Source organism: Phaenicophaeus curvirostris, chromosome 4 (assembly GCF_032191515.1).
Source record: "Phaenicophaeus curvirostris isolate KB17595 chromosome 4, BPBGC_Pcur_1.0, whole genome shotgun sequence".
Taxonomy (NCBI): domain Eukaryota; kingdom Metazoa; phylum Chordata; class Aves; order Cuculiformes; family Cuculidae; genus Phaenicophaeus; species Phaenicophaeus curvirostris.
This window is the reverse complement of record NC_091395.1, coordinates 26,395,506-26,416,982: the sequence shown is the minus strand read 5'-3', so window position 1 is coordinate 26,416,982 and position 21,477 is coordinate 26,395,506. Positions and strand designations below refer to the sequence as shown.

General features: G+C 42.3%; 1 protein-coding gene across 1 annotated transcript; it reads right to left on the bottom strand.

Annotated features, from left to right (window-relative positions):
- Positions 1 to 1,525: 1,525 nt before the first annotated feature.
- TRMT10A (tRNA methyltransferase 10A) lies at positions 1,526 to 14,631 on the bottom strand. The gene is made up of 7 exons (XM_069855582.1): positions 14,331 to 14,631; positions 13,171 to 13,333; positions 11,206 to 11,277; positions 10,691 to 10,765; positions 9,600 to 9,749; positions 8,388 to 8,493; positions 1,526 to 4,063 (listed from the first exon to the last, which is right to left on the bottom strand). Exons 1-7 carry the CDS (start codon positions 14,549 to 14,551, stop codon positions 3,897 to 3,899), a joined length of 954 nt encoding a protein of 317 aa, XP_069711683.1. The 5' UTR covers positions 14,552 to 14,631; the 3' UTR covers positions 1,526 to 3,896.
- Between the last annotated feature and the right edge of the window lie 6,846 nt (positions 14,632 to 21,477).

Below are 21,477 nucleotides of genomic sequence, written 5' to 3'. Positions count from 1 at the left end.
CAAACTTACTGAGGCGGAACTCAATCCCCCCATCCAGATCATTGATAAAGAGATTAAACAGAACTGGCCCCATCACTGATACGTGGGGAACAGCACTTATGACCAGCCACCAACTAGATTTAATTCCATTCACCACAACTCTTTGGGCCCTGTCATCCAGCCAGTTTTTTACCCAGCAAAGAGTATTCCCGTCCAAGTCATGAGCTGCCGTTTTTTCCAGGAGAATGCTGTGGGAAATGGTGTCAAAGGCTTTACTAAAGTCCAAGTAAACAACACCCACAGGCTTACCTTCATCTGCTAAGCACGTCACCTTGTCATAGAAGATCAGGTTACTTTGGCAGGACCTACCTTTCCTAAACCCATGCTGACTGGGCTTGATGACCAGGTTGTTCTGTACGTGCTGTGTGATGGCACTGAAGATGATCTGCTCCATAACCTTCTCTAGGTCAGGGGACAGGTCTGTAGTTCTCTGGATCCTCCTTCTGCCCCTTCTCGTAGATGGGCTTCACATTTGCTAAAACCTCCAGTCAACTGGGACCTCTCTAGCTAGCTGGGGTAGCTGACAGATGATGCAGAGTGGGTTGGTAAGCACTTCTCCCAGTTCCTTCAGTACTCTTGGGTAGATTCCTCTAGCCTCACAGATTTGTGCATGTGTGGGTGGAGAAACAGGTCATCAACCATTTTCTGGGTGCCCAGAGAACAACCGGTCTTACTATTAAAGACTGAGGCAGAGGCGGCATTAAGTACCTCAGCCTTTTCCTTGTCCTTTGTCACTATGTTTCCCTCCACATCCAATAAAGGCTGGAAATTCTCCTTAGCCCTCCTTTGGCTGCCAACATATTTATAGAAAAAAATTTAATTGTCCTTTACTTCAGTAGCCACTTCAAGGTCATGATGGGCTTTGGCCCTTCTAATTTTCTCTGCAAGGAACCACACAACATCCTTATAGTCGTCCTGAGTTGCCTGCCCCTTCTTCCAAAGGCTATAATGCTCCTGATTTTCCGAGTTCACAACAGAGCTCTCTGTTCAGCAACGCTGGTCTTCTCCCCCACTTTGCAGCACATAGAGACAGCCTGCTCCTGCACCCTTATGACTCTCCCAGAAGCACATCCAGCCTTTCTGGACTCCTTTGCCGTTCAGGACAGCCTCCCAGGGCACTCTTGTTGATCAATCTCCTGAACGTGCCAAAGTCTGCTCTCTGGAAGCACAGGGTGGCAGTTGGGGAAAGAGTTTTAAGATTTAGTTGTTATTACTCTATTTGATTGGTAACAAATTTCCCCAAGTTGAGTCTATTTTGCCCATGATGGTAATGGGTGAGCGATCTCTCTGTGCTTACCTTGACACACGAGCTTTTTGTCATATTAGCTCTCCCCTGTCCAGTTGAGGAGGGGAGTGATAGAGCAACCTTGGTGGACACCTGGAGTCCAGATGGGGTCAACCCACTGCACCTTCCTCAATCCCACCTGTCTGCTTTATCAGTGACCTGGATTCACTAGCAGGAGAAGCTGAAGCAGATTCTGTGCAGCGGAGATGGAGAAACTCTTCAGCCTACTCCAGCAAGGCAGTTGCGTTTCAGTGTCATCCAATAAAATCAGATGCCATATCTTCTGGACTATCACTTGTCCCTATCCCCAACAGCTGAGAGTCTGCAGTCTTTCAGATCTGTCTGCTACTACTGAGAAGGTTTGGCTAGTACACCAATTTAAATGGTCATGCATTCATGTCGAACATTTCTAAATGCTTCATGAAGTGCTCAGGTTACAAACCCATGTTCCTCTGCCAGTGTTTATTTCTACCCTTCTTCAGAAAGGTTATCTGGTCACTGCAGATCTGGCCCATTCAATAAATATGTTAAATTTTTGCATTGTGCAGTGAACACAAAAATAAGTATGAGTTATAGACTTTATCACAATAACTGAATATGGGCACGTTTTCAGAGCTTTCAATAAAAAACCAAAGGGCTGAGCTCAAGTAGCTGTGCCACCATTTAAAACATTTCAATAAGCTGTTAAGAAAAAGAATAAAATGCATAAAAAGAACAACATTGTTAGCAGCTTTATTCTATAACTTATTCACTCTGGGTAAGTAAAGAAACATTTTTAGTTCTATTTGTCAATGGCAGGAAGCCACAAGAAACACACTAACAGTGACTTCCAAAGAAAATAAATCATGAAACACATCTCAACTGCACAATTTAATCAGGGTGAACTGTCTTCCCCAACCCACCCTCTACCAGTTTTATATTAAATGACAAGAAAAAACATGTAACATATATTCCCTGCACCAAGATAAGAAGAGATTAAAAATACTGAAAAGCTGAATTCCAGGGGCAGGATGTCTGGAGGCCACTCGCTACAATTAAACAAACTTGAGAGACACACTCAGACTCCCATGATTTCAAACAAATCCCACAGATTTCTCATCACTTGACTGTTTTCAAAGTTGCCCATTGCTGCAGAGGTAGGAGGTTTGACTTGGGAAGTCTGTGCCCTTCTTCCTAGATACCTCTAGGGACACAGGAAACAAAAAGACATTAGAGTACGTATTTCTGGATTCGAGTGAAATACAGACACAATCCATACTTTTAACAGAAGAAGATTTTCTATGGTTATTTTAAAAGTATGCAGAGAAGTACACTGAGTGTCTAAAGTCATAACCAGGGACTCATCACCATCTGAAAGCAATAACAACAAAGGGAGGAGTACAAATGCATACAAGCTAAGTCATTCTTGGATCAGGCCTCTGATTCCAGCTCAGCAAAGATGAACAGTTGTCAATGACATGTTCTTAGGCTCTTCAGCCGACCTGTGTGAAAGCTGCATTTATTCAGAAGCTGCAGCTACCTAACTAGCCCCTGCACAAGAAAGGGATGGAACAGGCTCACAGGAGTTAAATGAAGCCATACTTTCAAGAAGTTCATTTCAATACTCTGCAAAAGCATTTAAGATAGAAGTAAGTGGAATCGGAACTTATAGCTAAGACTGTGACTATGACTGTTTTTATTTTTAAAGAAAAATACTTGACAATTCAATACATACAGAATTACCTGATAGAACAGATACGTGGCTTGCAAGAAAGAGTTCTTGTGTCTTCTGCTATTGTTCTGAGACCATGTGATAGATTTTGCTAAGAGTATCAACAAGTAACCAAAGGCGATTGTGTCACCTCAACTCAACATGCTCTGCCTACCAACCAAGACACACAATTTGCAATTGCGCAGACATTCATCCCACTCAAACTGAATTATAAAGCACTGGCTTAACTCAACACTTGTATTTCATCTACCGACCCCAGCTAATCAAACATGGTCTATCAATCAATATGGGTCAGCTGACAAAGGCAGTTCAGTTGCTTGTGATTGTCTGTCAACATGCTCAGGAACATCAGAATTTTTGGTTGTTCATTTTGAGTTTTCATGCTCACTTTGCAACAGGCACTAGTGGTACAGGTTTTAAGGTCACAGGAACACTTGTCACATTCACTGCTTTAAAGAAAACTTAGAGCAGAAATGGAGAAGAAAGCACACATTAAAAGAGTAATAACCAATCCTCTTCGGTAATACGCCCAACCTAGTAAGTATAAAAAAACAGTATTTTAAAATTAATAAAATTAAATAGCTTCCTTAGGAAACAAAACAAATTCAGCATTTGCCATTATTTTTTTTTTTTTTTAAAAAAAACAACAAACAAGCTATAAATATTGTCAGGATAAAAAACTGCATTTGTCTTTATCCTTCATGTCCAGAAACAGCTCTGGGCCACCTTTGGAACTACTGAGCACTGAGACAAGTCAGTATCATAAGGGCAGCAGATGGTCTTTGGAGTGTAACTGCTTCATGTCCCAGCTTTATCCCATGAACTGCAAGTCTCACTTTTCCTACTGCCTCATTCTGAAGCCTAGTTGCTGTCCGAGTCATTGTCTTCATCATCTTTTCCAGACAGACCATGTTTGCATGAATCATTGGCTTCTCCCAAAGGAACAGCCCCTTTCCGCTGTGGCAAGACACTGAAAAAGGCCTCCTTCCAGTCTCTCTTCTCCAAGTATGCAAGGATGATCTCAAACACTGCAATGTCAAGAAAGATCATCAGCTTTTTTACAGGGAGATGAATGAACTGTTGATAGGAACACACTCCCAAATCCGTTCTTACAGAGGTTTACATGCATCCATCCTTACAGAGGTTTACACGCATTTGGTTGTAGCATCTTCAGAGAAAAGCTCATGAAGTACAAGCAGAAGCAGACAAGGCAATTCTGCTACTGTTGCAGTCTAAAGGCAAGCATATTACGAATCTCTAGTTGTATGATAGTTACTACAACACAACTTTTCTACAGTGGCTCAAGTTTGAATTAATTTCTTCCATGGACAGTGAGAAGTGTCTACCCAGTACTTCAGGTCTCACCTGTGCCTTCTATACAGGTACTAATGCCTTCCCATGCTTGACAGGTATACTGCTGTGGAAGCACTTTAACAATGACTTCCCCTCCCCTAACATATGGACAGCCTGAAGTCTTCCTAAAACCTGCTATAATTACTTTCTCTTTCATTTCCATCTGAGCTTATGGCAAAAATCCTTATTAGTCCTCAATTCTGTGACCCTTTATTGTTGTTTGTGATGCACTAACCATACAGTCACCCTACTCCTGTTTCAGCTCTCAAAACTTACCCTGACTGACAATAGCTCCAAAATGCATTATATGCCAAATTCATTGGCAAATTCTTATTTAGAAAAATCCCAGGTTATCCAAAAACCCTTCCAACACAGTCTGTGGCTCAGAAGCAGCTGGGTAGGCAGGAGGAGGCCCTATGCCTGGTAAGACAGACTTGGATGACAAATCTGGGACAGAGGAGTGGCTCCTCAAACTTGGGGCTATAGGAATAGTGCTAACACTGCCGGAGAATGCCGACTTCAAAGAATGCACCCAGCACAAGCGTTCTCAATGCCAAGCAACACCATATGAGAAAGGATCAAAGGAGCTGTGGAGGCAAAAAAAGCCTCACAGAGAGTTAGGCAGACGTTCAGAAAGGGAGGAGCAGCACGAATCACATACTCACTAAGAGTCAAGTTACAGAGAAGTGTCACATTTACTACAGGTTTCCTTGATCCAGGTTTACTGGACAGCCAGCTGCTCTCTGCGACACTGATATTGAAGAGTTGGCCATTTAACTAAGCAAGTTATTCACCTGAAACATACTGTGAAGGTAGGAGCTCTCAAAAACCATGTTAATACCACTCTAAGTTACTGCAGAAAGCATCTATGGTAAAAATGCTGGCTTAAGAGACAAGAATAGTACATGGAACACATTTCTTCTCGTTTGTTTTGAAACTTCCTTTATCTGCATACTAGGAACAGAACTGATGGAAAAAGAGTGACTTCCACAGGAAAACACAGGCTTCTATGATGGACTGCAAAAGCAACAAAGCTATCATGCAAGGGCAGAAAAAGGCAGTGGGAACAGTTGGTAGATGTTATTGTAGACTGGAATAGAGCAATATGGTCCCTGTAATACACACTACAAATTATTAGCCTTGGGATACAAGCCTGAACAGAAGGCAAAAAAGCTCTCTCAGCTACACTTACATTTGTGTTTTGCAATATAGTTTTACACAGATCTCAAATCTTCAAGGTTTTAAAATTCCAGATAGAGTTAAAAAAACTGCCTCATCCTACACCTTGTCAGTTTTCAGCATCAAATATTTCACAATGTTCTGGTTTGAGATAAAGCAGAATTAATTTTCTAACTTTTCAGCTAAGGTCTGTCTAAGCACCTTCACTCTCTGAAAGTTAACTTTATGTTTTTTCAGGTAGTGTCTGTCTCTATTAGCGATAACATTTAAAATTTGTGATTACCAACAAAGTAATGGAGCATTGGATTGCAGAAAGGACCTATTTCCATGGATACCAAGCCCATAATCAAGTTGGTGGAATGCCCTGCGTCAGAGGGGCAAAAAAGAGCTGCACCTGCAGGAAAGGGCAGACAGGACAGGTGATGCCAAGCTGACCAGAGTATTCCATTCCATATATATCACACTATGTATAAAACGAATGGATCATGAGGATCAGGCCCTCTTATTTGATGGCTGGCATCTAATATGGACCTTGTCTGCCCTTCTGCCTCTCAATCCTGGATTCATGCATTCCTGAATTCAGTTCTTGAGTCCAGCTCCTGTCTGCTACACAGTCCAGCCTGGGACCCTTTCCCCTGTGCTTGTTCTGCAGCATCACTGGTGACATATTCTTCGGGGGGGTGTTTGATTTTGTATATTTGTATATATTTTATTATTTTCATTTTATATTTTAGTATTTTAATTGTTATTCTTATTGTTTCATTAAAGTTGGTTTATTTTCAGCTTCCAAACCAAAAGTATCTCTTTGATTTCTCCTTCCCCTTTCCCCAGGGGAGCGGGAAGGACTGGGATGACAACTGCTCATGTTTGGCTGCTCACCTCGCCAGGGTGGGGGCTAAACTGTGGCAGACATACATGTGTGTTCTCATACATGTGTCATTTAACAGGGAAAAAATACATGGGTACATGAAAAGGATTATAAATAAGTAAGTAAAAAGCAGCAAGTGAATTCAGCTGTTAACGACGCCATCAACCTCTCACCAACAGAGGGCACATTTAATTAAAGTGCTTCAAAGGCTGACAAGGCAGTTCAGTAAGAGATTCTTCTACAGGGCTTTCCAAATTCACGCCTATCTAAAGTAGTTCCACAAGGACTGGGCAGTTCCCACAGTCTCATCTGGTGAGCTAATACGATAGTCTGCCAGCTTCAGCTTCTGCACTGAAGGTGGGAACCCAGAGGCCAGAAGAACCAAATCAAAACAGAAAGGGTAAGCAATTACACACTTAGACAAAGCAGGAAGGTGGATTTATTCACAGCAAAATACAAATATCCTTTTCTCACCTACACAAAATTTACAACATATAATTTGAGAGGCAGCTTGATTCTGTCCACCTTACTCATACCAGGTCGCACCTCCCATGAAAACTGTCTTTTCGGATTTAGGTTGTAAACTATTAGGGTCGGAATATACACTAGGGTCTAAAATTACAACTGTTAAAGGTACCTCTGCTTTTGGTGGTGGTGGAGGTTTTATTTTCCTGCCCAAAAACCTTAGGCAAAATACTGCTATCGTATAATGTCTACCTTGAAAAGGATCTGTGTTAAAAGGCTTTCAGCTGTAATTTGAAAAAGTTTTAGAAGGGCAAGGGAAGACAAGGTCACACAAAATAAAATTTTGCCAACTAACTGCAATGGAATCAGAGCCTAAAAGTCTGGCACATTAATCATGCACAAGACTATAAAGCAAAAAAATGAAAGCAGTCCAATTCATACGCAGTGCTAAGCATGTAGCAGACAACCTACAGAAATGTTGACACTAGAGGTCAGTATAAGATTACTGCAGGAAAACTCCATTAGAAAGCCACAGCTATCATAACTTTTGATGAAACTCCTATTCTTGTCCAAGTAAAGGAACACATAAAGATCAAATTTTACAAACATGTCAAATCCTACACATGTGGAGTTTGACACTTTTAATTTCCAGTGATGTACTAGATTCTCTGCCATGTTTAAGTAATCTTTAATTATCATGCAAACACACACCTCACCAATCCATGGCATTATAAGAGAATAAAGTTATCATCAAACAACGCATTACATAATAAAATAAACTTGAAATGAAGCAAGGTAAGATAAAACAAAAGAATGCAAAGTGAGGCAAAATAAAGACTTGGACACTGTGTCAAAAATTTCTATAAAGGTATGAGTATGTTCCATTTTGCACATATATTGGTTTAATGACACTGAAAGATTAATAATTGAAAGTTTAAAAGGAGTGGGATTCAAGACTTGGTTAAGTGATTGCATACTTTGGTCAGAGCCAGGAAACCAGGCAAAAATACAGTTATGAAAGCTCAGCAGATGGAGTACTGCTGACATTAAATGAGATGAACCTACAGGTACCTCAGCACTTGCTGTTGGAACAAAGGTGTCCTAAGAGCTGAAAACATCGCATACATTTATCCGCCCCAAGGAGGGATGCAAGGGCGTTTTCCAGCATGGGACAGTTTCCAACATTTTACTTACACAATAAGCCTGGAAACAAGACCAGGGTGGCAAGAATGCAAAAATTACAAGCCAACAGAATAGGAGGTGCACTTCTAAGTAGCCAAGACACTGTCCTTTACATTTAACTATATCTAAAATACTTAAAAGTCAGGGCAATTATTGTATCACAAAAGCAACCAGATTTAAGAAATACCAACATAATAAAATAACAATTAGGCATCTGCACTACGATGGACATTTTGAGGGTTCCTGTTCTGAATACCGCAGGTATATTCTATAGTAATGTCATTGTTTTGTGATTTAAAACTTACCATGATTCACAGCTAACACTTTCCGACTGTTCATCTTGACAAAGTTTCCAAGCGGGAGCTGTGCATGACTAATTCCCTGCTCTACAGCCTTTTTGTAAGTAATTCCCTGTGGGAAAGATATCAAAACAACTGGACTGAGAATCACCATTTCAGATCAGCCTGTACAGATGATTACTACAAGTACCAATTTCTGGCAAGAGCTTTTCCAGTGCTGCCATGATCTTGCTTTAGAAGATACTTACAAAAAGAAACTTACCCCAGTTAGACAGTACCTGCTTTAAGGGCTACTTCTGGAAAACTTACCTACTTTGAATATATGTCACCCTGTGATCTATGGTCAAAAGGATTGTAAGTAAAACTTGTTCATACAGCTGCAGCTCTAGAACTTGTCAGCCATGGCCTGGTTTAAAGGCCAGTTTATGCTTAAGTACAGTTACTCAGAAATTTTTTGAGAGGAAGAGTAAAGGATAAAGAAATTTTGTCTGTTTTTGTAAACCTGGCAACTCCTGTGCCTAAGATGAGAAAAAAAAAACCCTTTAAAATTGTACAAATACTTTATACCATAATGACTACATGAAGTATTTGATTTAGCTCCCTCTTAGCCTTTACCTGTGGACTAACTGCTGAAGTATCATTTGATAAGGCTTAAAATCCACCCCATTTCTTAACGTCTTTTTTTTTCCAAGTGCTTTAATTTCCCAGCTGAATTCTTTATGACATTCCAGGTCCACACAGCACAATCCCACATACAGGTATAGAATCAGATCCCTGAGGCACGTGTGTTACTGAGACAAGTTCTCCTGACAAACTTGTTAAAAAAGGACATCCAAGATTCAAGCACTTCATCTATATTTGGACATGTGAACATACAAATGCATACACTCACAGAAGTGCATGAACAGAAACCAGACCCTTCTGTCTGAAAATACAGCTCTCAGTAAGCTCAGCAGTGTTATTAATTTCATTCCTATATTTAAAATAAAAAAGATAAAATCCAATAAAACTCAGCACATCTCCACTCCAGAACACAAGCCACTGATACCATGACAAGGTTCTTCTCCCCATTTCTTCAAAATATTTTGAAGTAAGTATTTTTTGAAGTTTTCTTGATATTTGTTTTTGTTAGTTTATACATGAATAACATTAATGTCAAATAAAGTGCCAAAAAGCCCCCAAACTCAAGAGCTGTAAAGAAATGTACCCACACTTTACCTTGTGGTGATTGTGATCCACCAGTCCTCCAATCACATAGGCTTTTTTCTCATCAAGCTCACTGAGAATTTCTGGGGAATCTGAGGTAAGATATACTAGGTCTTCTTTCTTGATTAGCTCAGTATAGTGCTCTGTTCTAATTTGGATATCCTCAAAAAAAAAAGATAAGTAAAAGAAGTTATATTCAACTGATGAATTGCTGGGTGAGCTTTACAGACCTAAGATGGAACCAGCAAAAATAAATCCAACAGGATGCAGTCATTCCACATCCCTCATTCATGTTTTGTTTCATTAACGCAGTGCAGATTGACTTCTGTATAAATAATCCACAGTCCCTACAGCACTGACTTGTAAAAATCCTCAGGGAATTTTCTGAAACCCCAAAAGAACTTTAGAAATCCTTAAGTTCTTGCAGTTCCCTTCAAATGTTACCATATTTCTCCTAGGGATGCAAATAAATTTCAAGTCCATCTTTCTTGTATTAAACATTCCTTGTAATAATCAATAAACATTACCTGTTTGATAAGAAAGGTTTATGCTATGCCTTTGCAAAGTAGCTATTGCATAAGACATGCTGAAAGTACAAGTTTTTGGTTGTTTTTTTTTTTCAAAGAAATCACCAACATGAATCTGACCATAAGACAAGCTACTTATTTAAAGAACACTTCAGTGTTGAGAGATAACATAAGGAAGTGAAGGTGCTCACAAGAAAATCACATTGTGACTTCAAAATCTTATTTTTCGCCAAGAAAAAAAGGCAACTGTCAAGACAGATGATGGTCAGAACTGCCTAAATCAAGTAGTCTATCAGAGAACGGAATCCATTCAATAAAAACAGGTGAAAACCAATATGTATGGAGTTTTTCAAGGAAAAAAAAACCCAAACAAATCTTGATTCAAGACAAGCACTCTTTGGCTTATTTAAATTAAATCCAAACACAGAGTTCCACACTACTTCTACTATGCTATTGCCCTGATGTCTTAGAAAAAAACATGAGGAAAAAGCACAAGTACTTCACAACTAACAACCTAATTAGCAACTGTAATCAAGATTTCTTTTTCTCATTTTATATAAATAGACAATTATTCACCTTCCAGTTCACCCATCCTTTGTCATTTTCATTCATGTTGTTCTTCAACTGTCCCCCATGGCTGGTCAAGTAAAACTTCAAAAAGAACAAGAAATACAAAACACTGAAATATTAATATGCCTACCTGTTTCCTCTCTATACGAGACTTTTTCTACCCGTAGCTGGAAGTGGTACTTAGACCACATTCATACCCTTAATGACACATATAAAAGACAAATACACACTTACAGACACTTCTTTTTTTTTTTCCTACTGTCACAGATAAAACTGAGTATCAACAGTATTTTAGTGGCACCCCAGTATCTGGAACTCTTCATCTGCAGGCACATACTTTTCCATATATATGAGGAATCATATAACAAGTGTGTTGAAAATTAATCTATCACAATAGAATTACTTCTATATGAAGAAAAGGCAGCTCATTTTTTTCTACTACAGTTCTCCCCACTTGGGTCACAGCTGCCTTTCTCATATGCTCTGTATATGGCAATAGTGCTCAGTTTGTTTAAACATACCTGCACAGGATGAAATGCTTTGCGGTTTTCTGCATAACACCTCTGAATTTGCTTGTGAAGCTTCTTAACATCCTGCATACAACACAATTTGTTTTTACATAGTCCTTCAGACAGACCACCACCAAATGCTTTACCATGAGCCAGTCACAAGCTAAAGAGAAAAAGGAAGCTTTTAACTGGCAAAGTGATTACTGAGAGAGTATGGACAGCAGACCCTGAGAGAAAAAACTGACATTGTGAAGGGATTATGTTGACAAGGAAACACATATATCTTCCACAGAAGTGTATTTAGACACCACTACGCATATGCTCGATTTGCATTATTCTAGGAAACAAACAAAATGAATAAACAAAAATCTCAAAGATTTAATTATGTACAATAACATACTAAAAAATAATCTGAGGAATCAAGCAGATTTACCACTGTGACAATACTCAGTCTTATGCCTATGGGGAAAAAACTGAGAATACAGAGTTTATGTTTAAGAAAATTAAACATGCATAATTAACCTGAAGCTCCCAAGAACAATGCAAGTAATTGAGGGGCTGGTTCCAGCATTTTGACCTGACAATCTGGACAGCAGTTAACTAGCACAACTTAAAATGCAGCAAACTTATTTTTTAGCCAATTATGGGTTTGTGTAAGGTACATTACACAGTTTTATTCTCAGTGCCCCCAAAGCAGTGTTTTGTTTACATAACTGATTCCCATATTAAAATGGAGCATTATTATATTGCTTTAATTCATGTAGCGCCTTGAGAAGGTTTCAGTATCTCCAAACAATTTCAAGTAAACTAGACTTTATCACTACAATATTGTAATGCAAGCTTTTACAGACACCTCAGAAAACAGCTAATTAATCCCACTGCTAAAGGTTTCAGCAATCTTCACTTACAATGCTTCATCCTTCCCAAAACACCTGCAGAAGTGCCAGGTTTTATATCAGGCCTAACAGGCTGGGAAAAGAAAACTTGGAAGCCAGGAAAAACAAAGAAACTTGTGTTACAAAGGGTGACGCTCAGCAGAAAACACCCAGTCAGCATCTCCAAAACTATGAAAGAGGTCTTCTGGTCCCTTCTCAAGCACCAGAAACAAGTTCCAAAACATCAGCTGGAGCTTCCCCAAAATTTTATGGTGAGCAGCACTAGCCTCCATCAGGGCTACACATGCTCTGCAATACACTCAACAAGCGTCGAGATGGGCTTTGTGAAAACTTGATTCAAGCAGCCTTGCAGGGCAGTGAAGCCCCTGGCAGCAGCAAAAGGGAGGGGAAAGGTCCGCCTCAGAAACCAAAGGCAGGAGGCTCTTAGAGGAGGCTGCAGATTAACATACTTTCCTCCCAGAGTTAAAGCCGTTTTGATCTCAAAACACTGCACCAAGCATATTGACCACTGGCTGAGTATCATGCTGATCTTTCTCATATTTACCTATCCTGCAATCATCTCACGTCTTCTTTCATCCATTCTAAAGCTGGAGAGATGGGCTGAACAGTGTCCTCCTGTCCCAACTGCCTTTCATGTGACTGAGAAAATAAAAGCTCAGTATCCTCCTGATGCTGAAAATTCTCATTTCCCCAGATAAATTACCAGCACAGTTAGGAGCCTCCGGTAAACTTTGGAATGGAAAGTAACTGGGTGTGGCATTTGCACCCCTTCTAGCAAAGTCACTGAGGCAAACTGCATCTAACTTCATGGTGCACATAAAATACAAACTGTTTCAATATTCCTGTTTTGGCAATCAAAACGATTTATCACCTTTCCATGAAGGCAAACAAAACCTTTGATAAGCTTACATAAAGGTACATTCCAAACCCTAAGAAGTTCAGCAACTGATGTAAGCAGGTCTTGGGAGTCATCACAATCTTAAACATGCTAACTGTCCTCTGAAAGCTGCTCTAACATTGAATCAACACTGTCATTAGAGAATCTTTCAACATTTGTTTGTGATGGGTAAGTTTGTTTTACCTTTAGCACCATCAAGTCATCAAAGCTACAGTCCACAATGAGCCGAAGCGTACTAGGAACAACTTCCCTTCGCATACGCTTTCTGTCATTCCCTTCGTTATTGGTGTCCAATTTTGACTGACGTTCTAGTTTTCTCTTTTGGCGTTTTTCTTTTCGTTTCTGCCTAAATAAACAAACAAACGAATCTGCTGTTAAGCACATAAATGCATACTCTTATGATCAAGGTGGTTGCCTCACGGCTGTGGTAGTTCAAACTCGTACTGTTGCTTGCATTCATGCTAGGTCAGTACAAGCATGAAACAAAATCTCTCTCTGTGAAATTATGTCTATAACTAAAAGACCGACATTTAACACAAGTTCAACAAAGTCGATAGTGGGAGTCTCCTGGATGTAAGGGTGCTTTAAGTCAGGTCTCATAACAGAAAACAAGCAAAAAAGACTGCCAAAACTGCAGTATCAGAAACAGTACATGGAAGGTAATTCACCTCCTGTTTCACTGAACAGTTTTTCAAAAGGCTTCTAAAAGCAATCGTTTCTTTCTGTTCCCCCCTGGATGGGAGCAGGCAGTTGGAAGCTCAAATTTCAAGAGACAGCAACTTCAACAACCACTGTCTTGGGAAGGAACACTTTGCACTCAGCAGGACAAGGATAAACCATGACCAGCCCATTTCCAGACAGGCCTTCTCTCAACAACAGAATAATACAGCAGCTCATTGTCTTCCAGAACTACTTTAGCGATTCTAACTCAACTTAACCTATAGCACAACTCTTCACGTCAAAAGAATTTGTTTTAATTCACCCTCTTGTGTAAGACTCACAAGTCTGACGGCACCGTGGAAAGACAGCACAGCCCATTCAGAACGGAACAAGGCCACACATTACTTCTCCCTTCTGACAAACTAAAGCCATGCAAGTTTGAATCCCTGCTGACACCTTCTTCAAGTTGAGGAACACTTCCAGTATGAAGAGAGGATACTTTACAGATTCTTCATATGCAAACATAGTAGCCTCTGATGACTGCTTTAAACATAGCTGGTAGAAAACTGGTTCAGCTGCCTTGATTTGCTTAAGCAATGTACATGCAAATTCTGCTGAAACATCATAATTTTTAGCACTAAGTACCACATATGATCCCAGGTAAGCTATTTTGCCAACCATACCTCCGTAGATCTTTCTGTTCTTCCCACTGTTTCTGCTTCAATAGCTTCTTCCTTTGCCTCTTGGACATAGGCTCAAGGCATTCCTCCTTGTCTGAGCCTGCCTCCTGTCTCTCTACTGGACTGTCACTTGATTTCACCTTTCTTTTCACATCAGGAACTCCAGAGAACATGGTATTTTCTGTTGGTACTTCTGGACATTCCTCTGGCATTTCTGACGACATTAGCTTTTGGCTGGGTATAATGATTTGTTTCTCAATATGTGATAAATATTCATTCAAAGCAAGCTTTTCCCTCACCGATTCTGTAAGAAACAAAACAATAGTATGAATGTTATTAACAAGAAGCTCAATTAGAACAAATATCACTCTACACCTAAAATAAACAAAAGTTAATAAATGAGACAAGGCCTTTTTTTGTTTAAAGCTAGGTTACCGGCTCTGAACAATAACACATAAAATACTAAAGATTATGGCCTGTATTCAGATGTCTAAAACTCTGCCTGCTACATCTGCAGGTTTCAACAGTTTCCAATTAAAAACTGTGATAACACAACTGCATGGAATTAGGGAATCATGCCAGATTAAATGTAAAAGAAAAAATAGTAACAGTACTGTCATGTGTACACAAACTATTCTCAAATATACACACCAAAGAAACTGAAGAGGTATCTTGTGATATAACTATGGCAGCATGTTAGAGAAATACAGTTTCTTTTGAAGAGACTAAAGCTATTTTGGGGGAGGCAGGGGAAGTGTGAACAAGATGCATCCCACCAAAACTGACTTTTATTTCTTCTGAGAACCAAAAACCCTGGCCAACCACTGATGCTGGCCACTGCCAGCAGGCAAAGCACAGCAAATAAGGAGCTGAACAGACTAAACTGTTACTTAGCGAAAGGATTTGAACTCTCTCCTTTTCAATGGCAAGTACTATCTTTTCATACTAGCAGCTCCCCTGTGCTCAAACTCTGAGTTGTTTTCCAAAGGTAACTACTTCACTAGAGAGTCAAACTGCAGAAGAAATCCCCCAATCCTCAGGCTTCTTCAGGAACAGAAGAAGAGCTGGGAAACATACAAACCACCAGAAACTCAGAAAGCCAGGTTGGATGGGGCCTTGAGCAGCCTGATCCAGTGGAAGGTGTCCCTGCCCACAGGGGGCAGGAGTGGGACTGGCTCATCTTTAAGATCCCTTCCAACCCAAACTATCTGATGATTCTATTACACTGTTGGTGTCCGTTATCCATTAAACTGTCATGTTAGGCACAGCAGCTGTGAAAGCTATGGCTTGTGCATACACATTTGTCTGTCCCATGGGAAAAGGGAGAGTTTCAGAGCAGGGGTTGTGGAGGGGAAGATGATTCAAACCTAATTGTGGACTGTTGCTAAAAGGTCTTCTCCTTTTATTACCCTGTTCTGCTCTGCTCTGGCTCCAGCGCAGGCATCTGTCCTGGCTGGATACTAAGTTGGACTCGATGACCCTTGTGGGTCCCTTCGAACTAAGGACATTCTATGATTCTAAGTATTTTAGCTCCTGCACCCCGGTTTCCCTGCCTGAGGGTGTTTAGCCAGGGGTAAGGATCCTGGCAGGTGTCAAATGGAAATATAGGAGATATTCTGAAGTTCTGGCTTATAATGTTAGATATATTATTGTGAAGTCCTATTCTGTAGGAATCAACTTGGAATGGCCTTGCATGGGGCGGGCATGCCTGCAGCCACTGCAGGGCCCACAAATACCGAGCACCATACACACATCTCTGCGTTTATATATAGACACGTGCATATAGAATGACAGAATGGTTTGGGCTGGAAGGGATCTTAAAGCCTATCCATCCTGCTATAGGAAAGGACACCTCCCACTGGATCAGACTGCTCAAAGCTCCATCCAACCTGGCCTCTTCCAAGGACGGAGTATCCACGACTTCTCTGGGCAGCCTGTGCCAGTGCCTCACCTTCTTCAAAGTAAAAAATTTCTTCGTAATATCTAATATAAATCTCCTCTCTTTCAGTTTAAGACTGTTACGCCTCACGCTATTGCTGCACTCCCTTATAAAGAGCCCTCCCCAGCTTCCCTGTAGCCCCTTCAGGTACTGGAAAGCTGCTCTGAGGTTTCCTCGAAGCCTTCTCTAGGTTGAACAAGCCCAGCTCTCTGAGCCTGTCCTCATATGAGAGGTCCCTCAGCCCTCTGACCATCTTTGTGGCCATGCCTGGTGCTGTCACAGTGCTGAGTGCCCCTAACACCCAACACTGGCCCACTTCTGGTGAGGACTATCCATCATTGCCAAGGTAAAGACCCACAGAGACAGGCTTTGCAAACACCCATCTGTCTGAAGCCCCCAGCAAGTCACAGAATTATAGAATAGGTTGGATTGGAAGGGACCTTAAAGATCACCCAGTTCCAACCTCGCTGCCGTGGGCAGGGACACCTCCCACCAGCCCAGGCTGCCTGAGGCCCCACACAATCTGGCTTTCAACACCTCCAGGGATGGGGCAGCCACAGCTTCCCTGGGCAACCTGTGTCAGTGTCTCACCACTCTCATTGTGAAGAAACTCTTCCTAATGTCTAGTCTAAATCTGCCCCTCTACAGTTCATACCCATTGCTTCTCATCCTATCACTACAAGTCTTCGTAAAAATTCTCTCCCCAGCTTTCTTGTAGCCCCTTCAGGTACTGAAGGCTCGCTATAAGGTCTCCTTGGAGCCTTCTCTTCTCCAGGCTGAACAACTCCAACTCTCTCAGCCCGTCCTCGTACAGGAGGTGCTCCAGCCCTCAGATCATCTTGCAACTGTTCCAACAGTTCCACATCCTTCCTACGTTGAGGATTCCAGAACTGGACACAATATTCCAGATGAGGTCTCACAAGAGAGGAATAGAGGGGCAGAAAGAGATGGCTGGAAGGGGCCTTAAAGATCACCCAGTTCCAACCCCTGCCACGGGCAGGGGCACTTCCCACTACACCAGGCTGCTCAAAGCCTCATCCAACCTGGTCTTGAGACACCTCCAGGGACGGGGCAGCCACAGCTTCGCCAGCCAGTTTCACCCCTAGGTATACACAGCCCTGGACGCAAACACTGTATACGCAGAAAAGTCATCACCACGCGTTATTCTTGCCCAAGCACCTCAACGCTCAACCCACGAGGGCCCTGTCTGTGTGCCTGTCTGTGACCCCCTCATAGGCAGCTAATGCGCCGCCCCCCCCCCCCCCTCCTCCGCAACCAGCGAGGAAACCCGCGCGCTAAACCCCCCACCCCCGGGTAACGGACGAGGCGCGCGGGGAGGGCGCAACGTACCCAGGAGCCGCACCACGCGCAGGGGAGGGTGGGAAGGAGGAGGAGGAGGAGCAACCGCCCCGGAGAGCGCACGCGCTTCGCGGCCCGCCGGGACTACAAATCCCAGCGAGCCGCGGGAGGCGGTCACGTGGCGCTGCTGGGTCCCGCCACCCGGCGTGGCTCGGGGCCACGTGGCGGCTGCGCTCGTCTCTGTCCCGCGAGGCGGGAGGGGTTTGCGCTGATCCCCGTGTTCTGAGTGGGCTCTGGCTTCTCCTACCTTCCAGCCATAGAAAGGTTTGGGTTGGAAGGGACCTTAAAGATCACTCAGTTCCAACCCCCCTGCCATAGGCAGGGACACCTCCCACCAGACCAGGCTGCTCAAAGCGACGTTCAACGTGGCCTTGGACACCTCCAGGGACAGGGCAGCCACAGCTTCCCTGGGCAACCTGTGCCAGTGTCTCACCATTCTCATGGTGAAGAAATTCTTCCTGATGCCTGGTCTAAGTCTTCCCTCTTTCAATTTAAAGCCATTCACCCTCATCGTATCACTACAAGCCTTTGTAAAAAGTCCCTTCCCAGCTTTCCTGAAGCCCCTTCGTGTACTGAAAGGTAACTGTAAGGCTTCTTCGGAGCCTTCTCCAAGCTGAACTAACTCTAACAATCCCAACTCTCTCGGCCTGTCTCTCATAGCCCTCTGATCATCTTTGCAGCCTCCTCTGGTCCCGTTCCATCAGCTCCGTATCCTTCTTGCATTGAGGATTCCACAACTGGACATAGTACTCCAGGTGGGATCTCAGGAGAGCAGAGTAGAGGGGGCAGAATCCCCTCTCTCGATCTGCTGGCCAGTCTTTCTTCTGATGCAGCCCAGGATACGGTTGGCCTTCTGGGCTGTGAGCAGACATTGCCAGCTTGTTTCAAGCTTCTTATCAATCAACACCCCCCAGTCCTTCTCCATGGGACTGCTCTTAATCACATCATCCCCCATCCTGCATTGAAATTGGGGATTACCCCAACCCAGGTGTAGGACTTTGCACTTGGCCTTGTTGAACCTCATGAGGTTTGCCCAGGTCTATTTCTCCAGCCTGTCCAGGTCCCTCTGGCTCCATGGGACTAAGAAGGAATAAAAGTAAGAAAACCTTTTCTTTTTTTTTTTTTTTGTAATCTGATGGTTTTGATGACACTGCCGAGTTCACACAGGGGCCAGTGAAGTATTTTTAAGTGGTGACATTCCTCAGAGCAGATTTCCAGCTCCAAAGGTCTCCCAGCGATGCTGTGTTCCCTCTGCCCCCTAAAAAGGGGTGTGCGCTTTCACGCTTCATTTTTTTAAAGTCCTCCACCAATTAGCATTTTAAACTCTAGTGTCAATATTCAACAAACAGCGACGTTCTTTCGCCTTCGCACAACCCCATGAAGGAATGCTGCCCTGGTGCAGGAGTCAATTCTGGAGACTGGGATTATATTATATGAGAAAAATATATTTTGGGAAGCCTAAGTATGTAGATATCTGTTCACCCCTGGTTAGTGAGGCACATGAAGTTAGCAAACATATGAGTGTGTGCTACCATAATATCCTTTTCATCTGCATGAATGTTTATCTCAAGTTTCATTGGTTCCAGATATACACACTCTTTCAGTTTTAGTGCTGGTTTCAGGTTTACCATGGCTATGTTAAAGTCGCAAAACTGTATGGTGTCACTATAGTAAGACACTGACCTTTAACTGCTGTTTGTATTTAATATTTGCTGTAATATTTGATTTCATTTGTGATTCCTGTTCCCCATGTTACTTTAAAAATAGATAGATTTGCACTTGCTTTCTCTAGTGTCTATTTAAAACCTCACTTGTGTTACTATTAATACCTAGCTTTACACACCAGCATCACAAATGTGCCACTGTCCCTGTGAAGAATCCTTCATTTTCCTTTGGTCATTAAAAGGCTGCAGACCAGTTACCAATAGAAGCCCATTTGCTTGCTTGCTTTTTTAAAAAGTAAAAGGGCATCTAACAAATTCACATAAATCCAGATGTGTTTTTTCTTAGAATGAAGAAACTGCTTACGCATTTTGATTTATAAACCTAATTTTCTCCTATTTTGCTTTCAAAAGCAGCAGACTCTTGTGTCCTCAAACACTGATACAGGATAATGCAATGTTCTCTGAAGTCTGCCAAGTGCCAAGTGGTGACAAAGCAAAACGAAGACCAAAGCAGCTGGAAATATTGAGAAAGAGCTGTATAACTGAATTTCATTATTTTAATAGTTCCATAACATGACTTCTCAAGATGCTCATTCAAACGGTAAGTTTCCCCTAGCAACAGAACAAACCTTCAGTTTAAAACTGAACATTGAAGCTCTTTGTACAAACAGCACTGTGAATCAAAAGGCAGAGTATGGAGATTGGAAAAAAGATCCTCTGTGTAGGCTCAGGTGTGGACAGAGCCATCACTCCCCATGGGCCAGGTCTGATTGCAGCACCCTTGAGGCAAGACTTGGGACGTGAGTGACACGCAAAACTCACCTTTAGCCAGTGGCTTGGCTGTGCATCTCCCTGCCCCCCGTGGTGGAAATGGGGGTTGTCTTATTCGTCAAAAGAAATGGGAGGAGCTGGGGTACCCAGGGATCAGCTGGAAGGCAAAAATGGACTAGGGTGCTTTGATGCACATAGCGGAAAGTTTGAATTGAAAACCAAGTTCTGCACAGTTTCTTGTGAAGAGAAGACAAAACCATTTTGTTGACCTCAGAGGATGTGAGGAAATCTCATTAGTTTTATTAGGTTGTATAAAGATATGAGACTTATAGTTTGGACTCTGTAAGATGTGCAGCAACACTAATACTTTGACCCCAGCACATATGCCAGCATGGCGTGAAGTGAACATTAGGGGCTGATCCTGCAACCTCTGTGTGTAATGGACTTTGGTGGGCGCAACACTTCTTTCACTGGTGTAATTGACTTCAAGAAAATCGCTGCTGATTTACTGTGGGTGTAACTGAGGTGAGGCCAAGGCCTCCTGTTTTAAAGATGTTTGATTAATATACCAAATATGTGTTATAGATATGGGGGGGGGGTTGACCTACTGTCCCACTGTCACCTGAGGGACAAGGAGGTCCTTTAGCGAGCCCTGTGGCCTAGAGACTTTAGTGGGAGATGGCCTGGGATTTACTCTCAGAGGAAATGGGGAAGCACATAGGATAGTCAGACAGGTACTTGTCAGGGAAGGTGGTGAAGTGAGCATGAGAGAAAGGGAAAATAGGGGTGAGAAGTAGGGCTGGGTTTGCCCTCCTCCTAGACCTAGCCATGGTCTAGGAGGTACTAGGAGGTACTCTTCACTAAGGTGGGACAGAACAGCTGGTTTATCTCATCTTTTCAGTCTCAAACCTCTGCCACTCCAATGATGTGATTGATACACAGGCTGGGGCTGCTGAAAGAAAGGGAATTTATTTTGCATAATACGATATAGCAGGAACTGACATTGCATCTGAGTCGCTGTAGCAAAGTAACAACACTTTTTGGGAAGGCACTGATAAATCCCATGCACTTCTGCATCCAGGAAGACTCTTAAAAAGTGTCTGCCTCTGGGATGCTCACAGAGTTGATAGAAGACAGTGGAGACAATGATCAGGATCTGGTCCTGGCAGCAACAGGCCTGAACACCCTTTCATTCAAACAGAGGAGGAGTGGCAGGAGCTCCCAGTTCTCCTGGCACTGAAAATGGGCTCAGAAATGTGGCTGTGTGGGCTCAGTATTCAAAAATGAAAGCTGAGGCAATTGATAAAATGGGGTAGAAACCAGCAGTTACCTTAGTTCTTAATAATTAACTGGAAGTCCTTTGATGAACTTAGTACCTGAGTGTGGAATTTGGAATCTGACCTTTACTACATCTAGA

What these genes read in the sequence shown, in the direction of transcription:
- TRMT10A (XM_069855582.1), bottom strand. Translation starts at nt 14,551, where the DNA reads ATGTCGTCAGAAATGCCAGAGGAATGTCCAGAAGTACCAACAGAAAAT. An exon ending in GAACAGAAAGATCTACGGAG is followed by an intron (nt 13,334 to 14,330) that starts GTATGGTTGGCA and finishes TTGTTTATTTAG; the next exon opens with GCAGAAACGAAAAGAAAAAC. An exon ending in AAGGATGGGTGAACTGGAAG is followed by an intron (nt 9,750 to 10,690) that starts GTGAATAATTGT and finishes TTTTTTTTTGAG; the next exon opens with GATATCCAAATTAGAACAGA.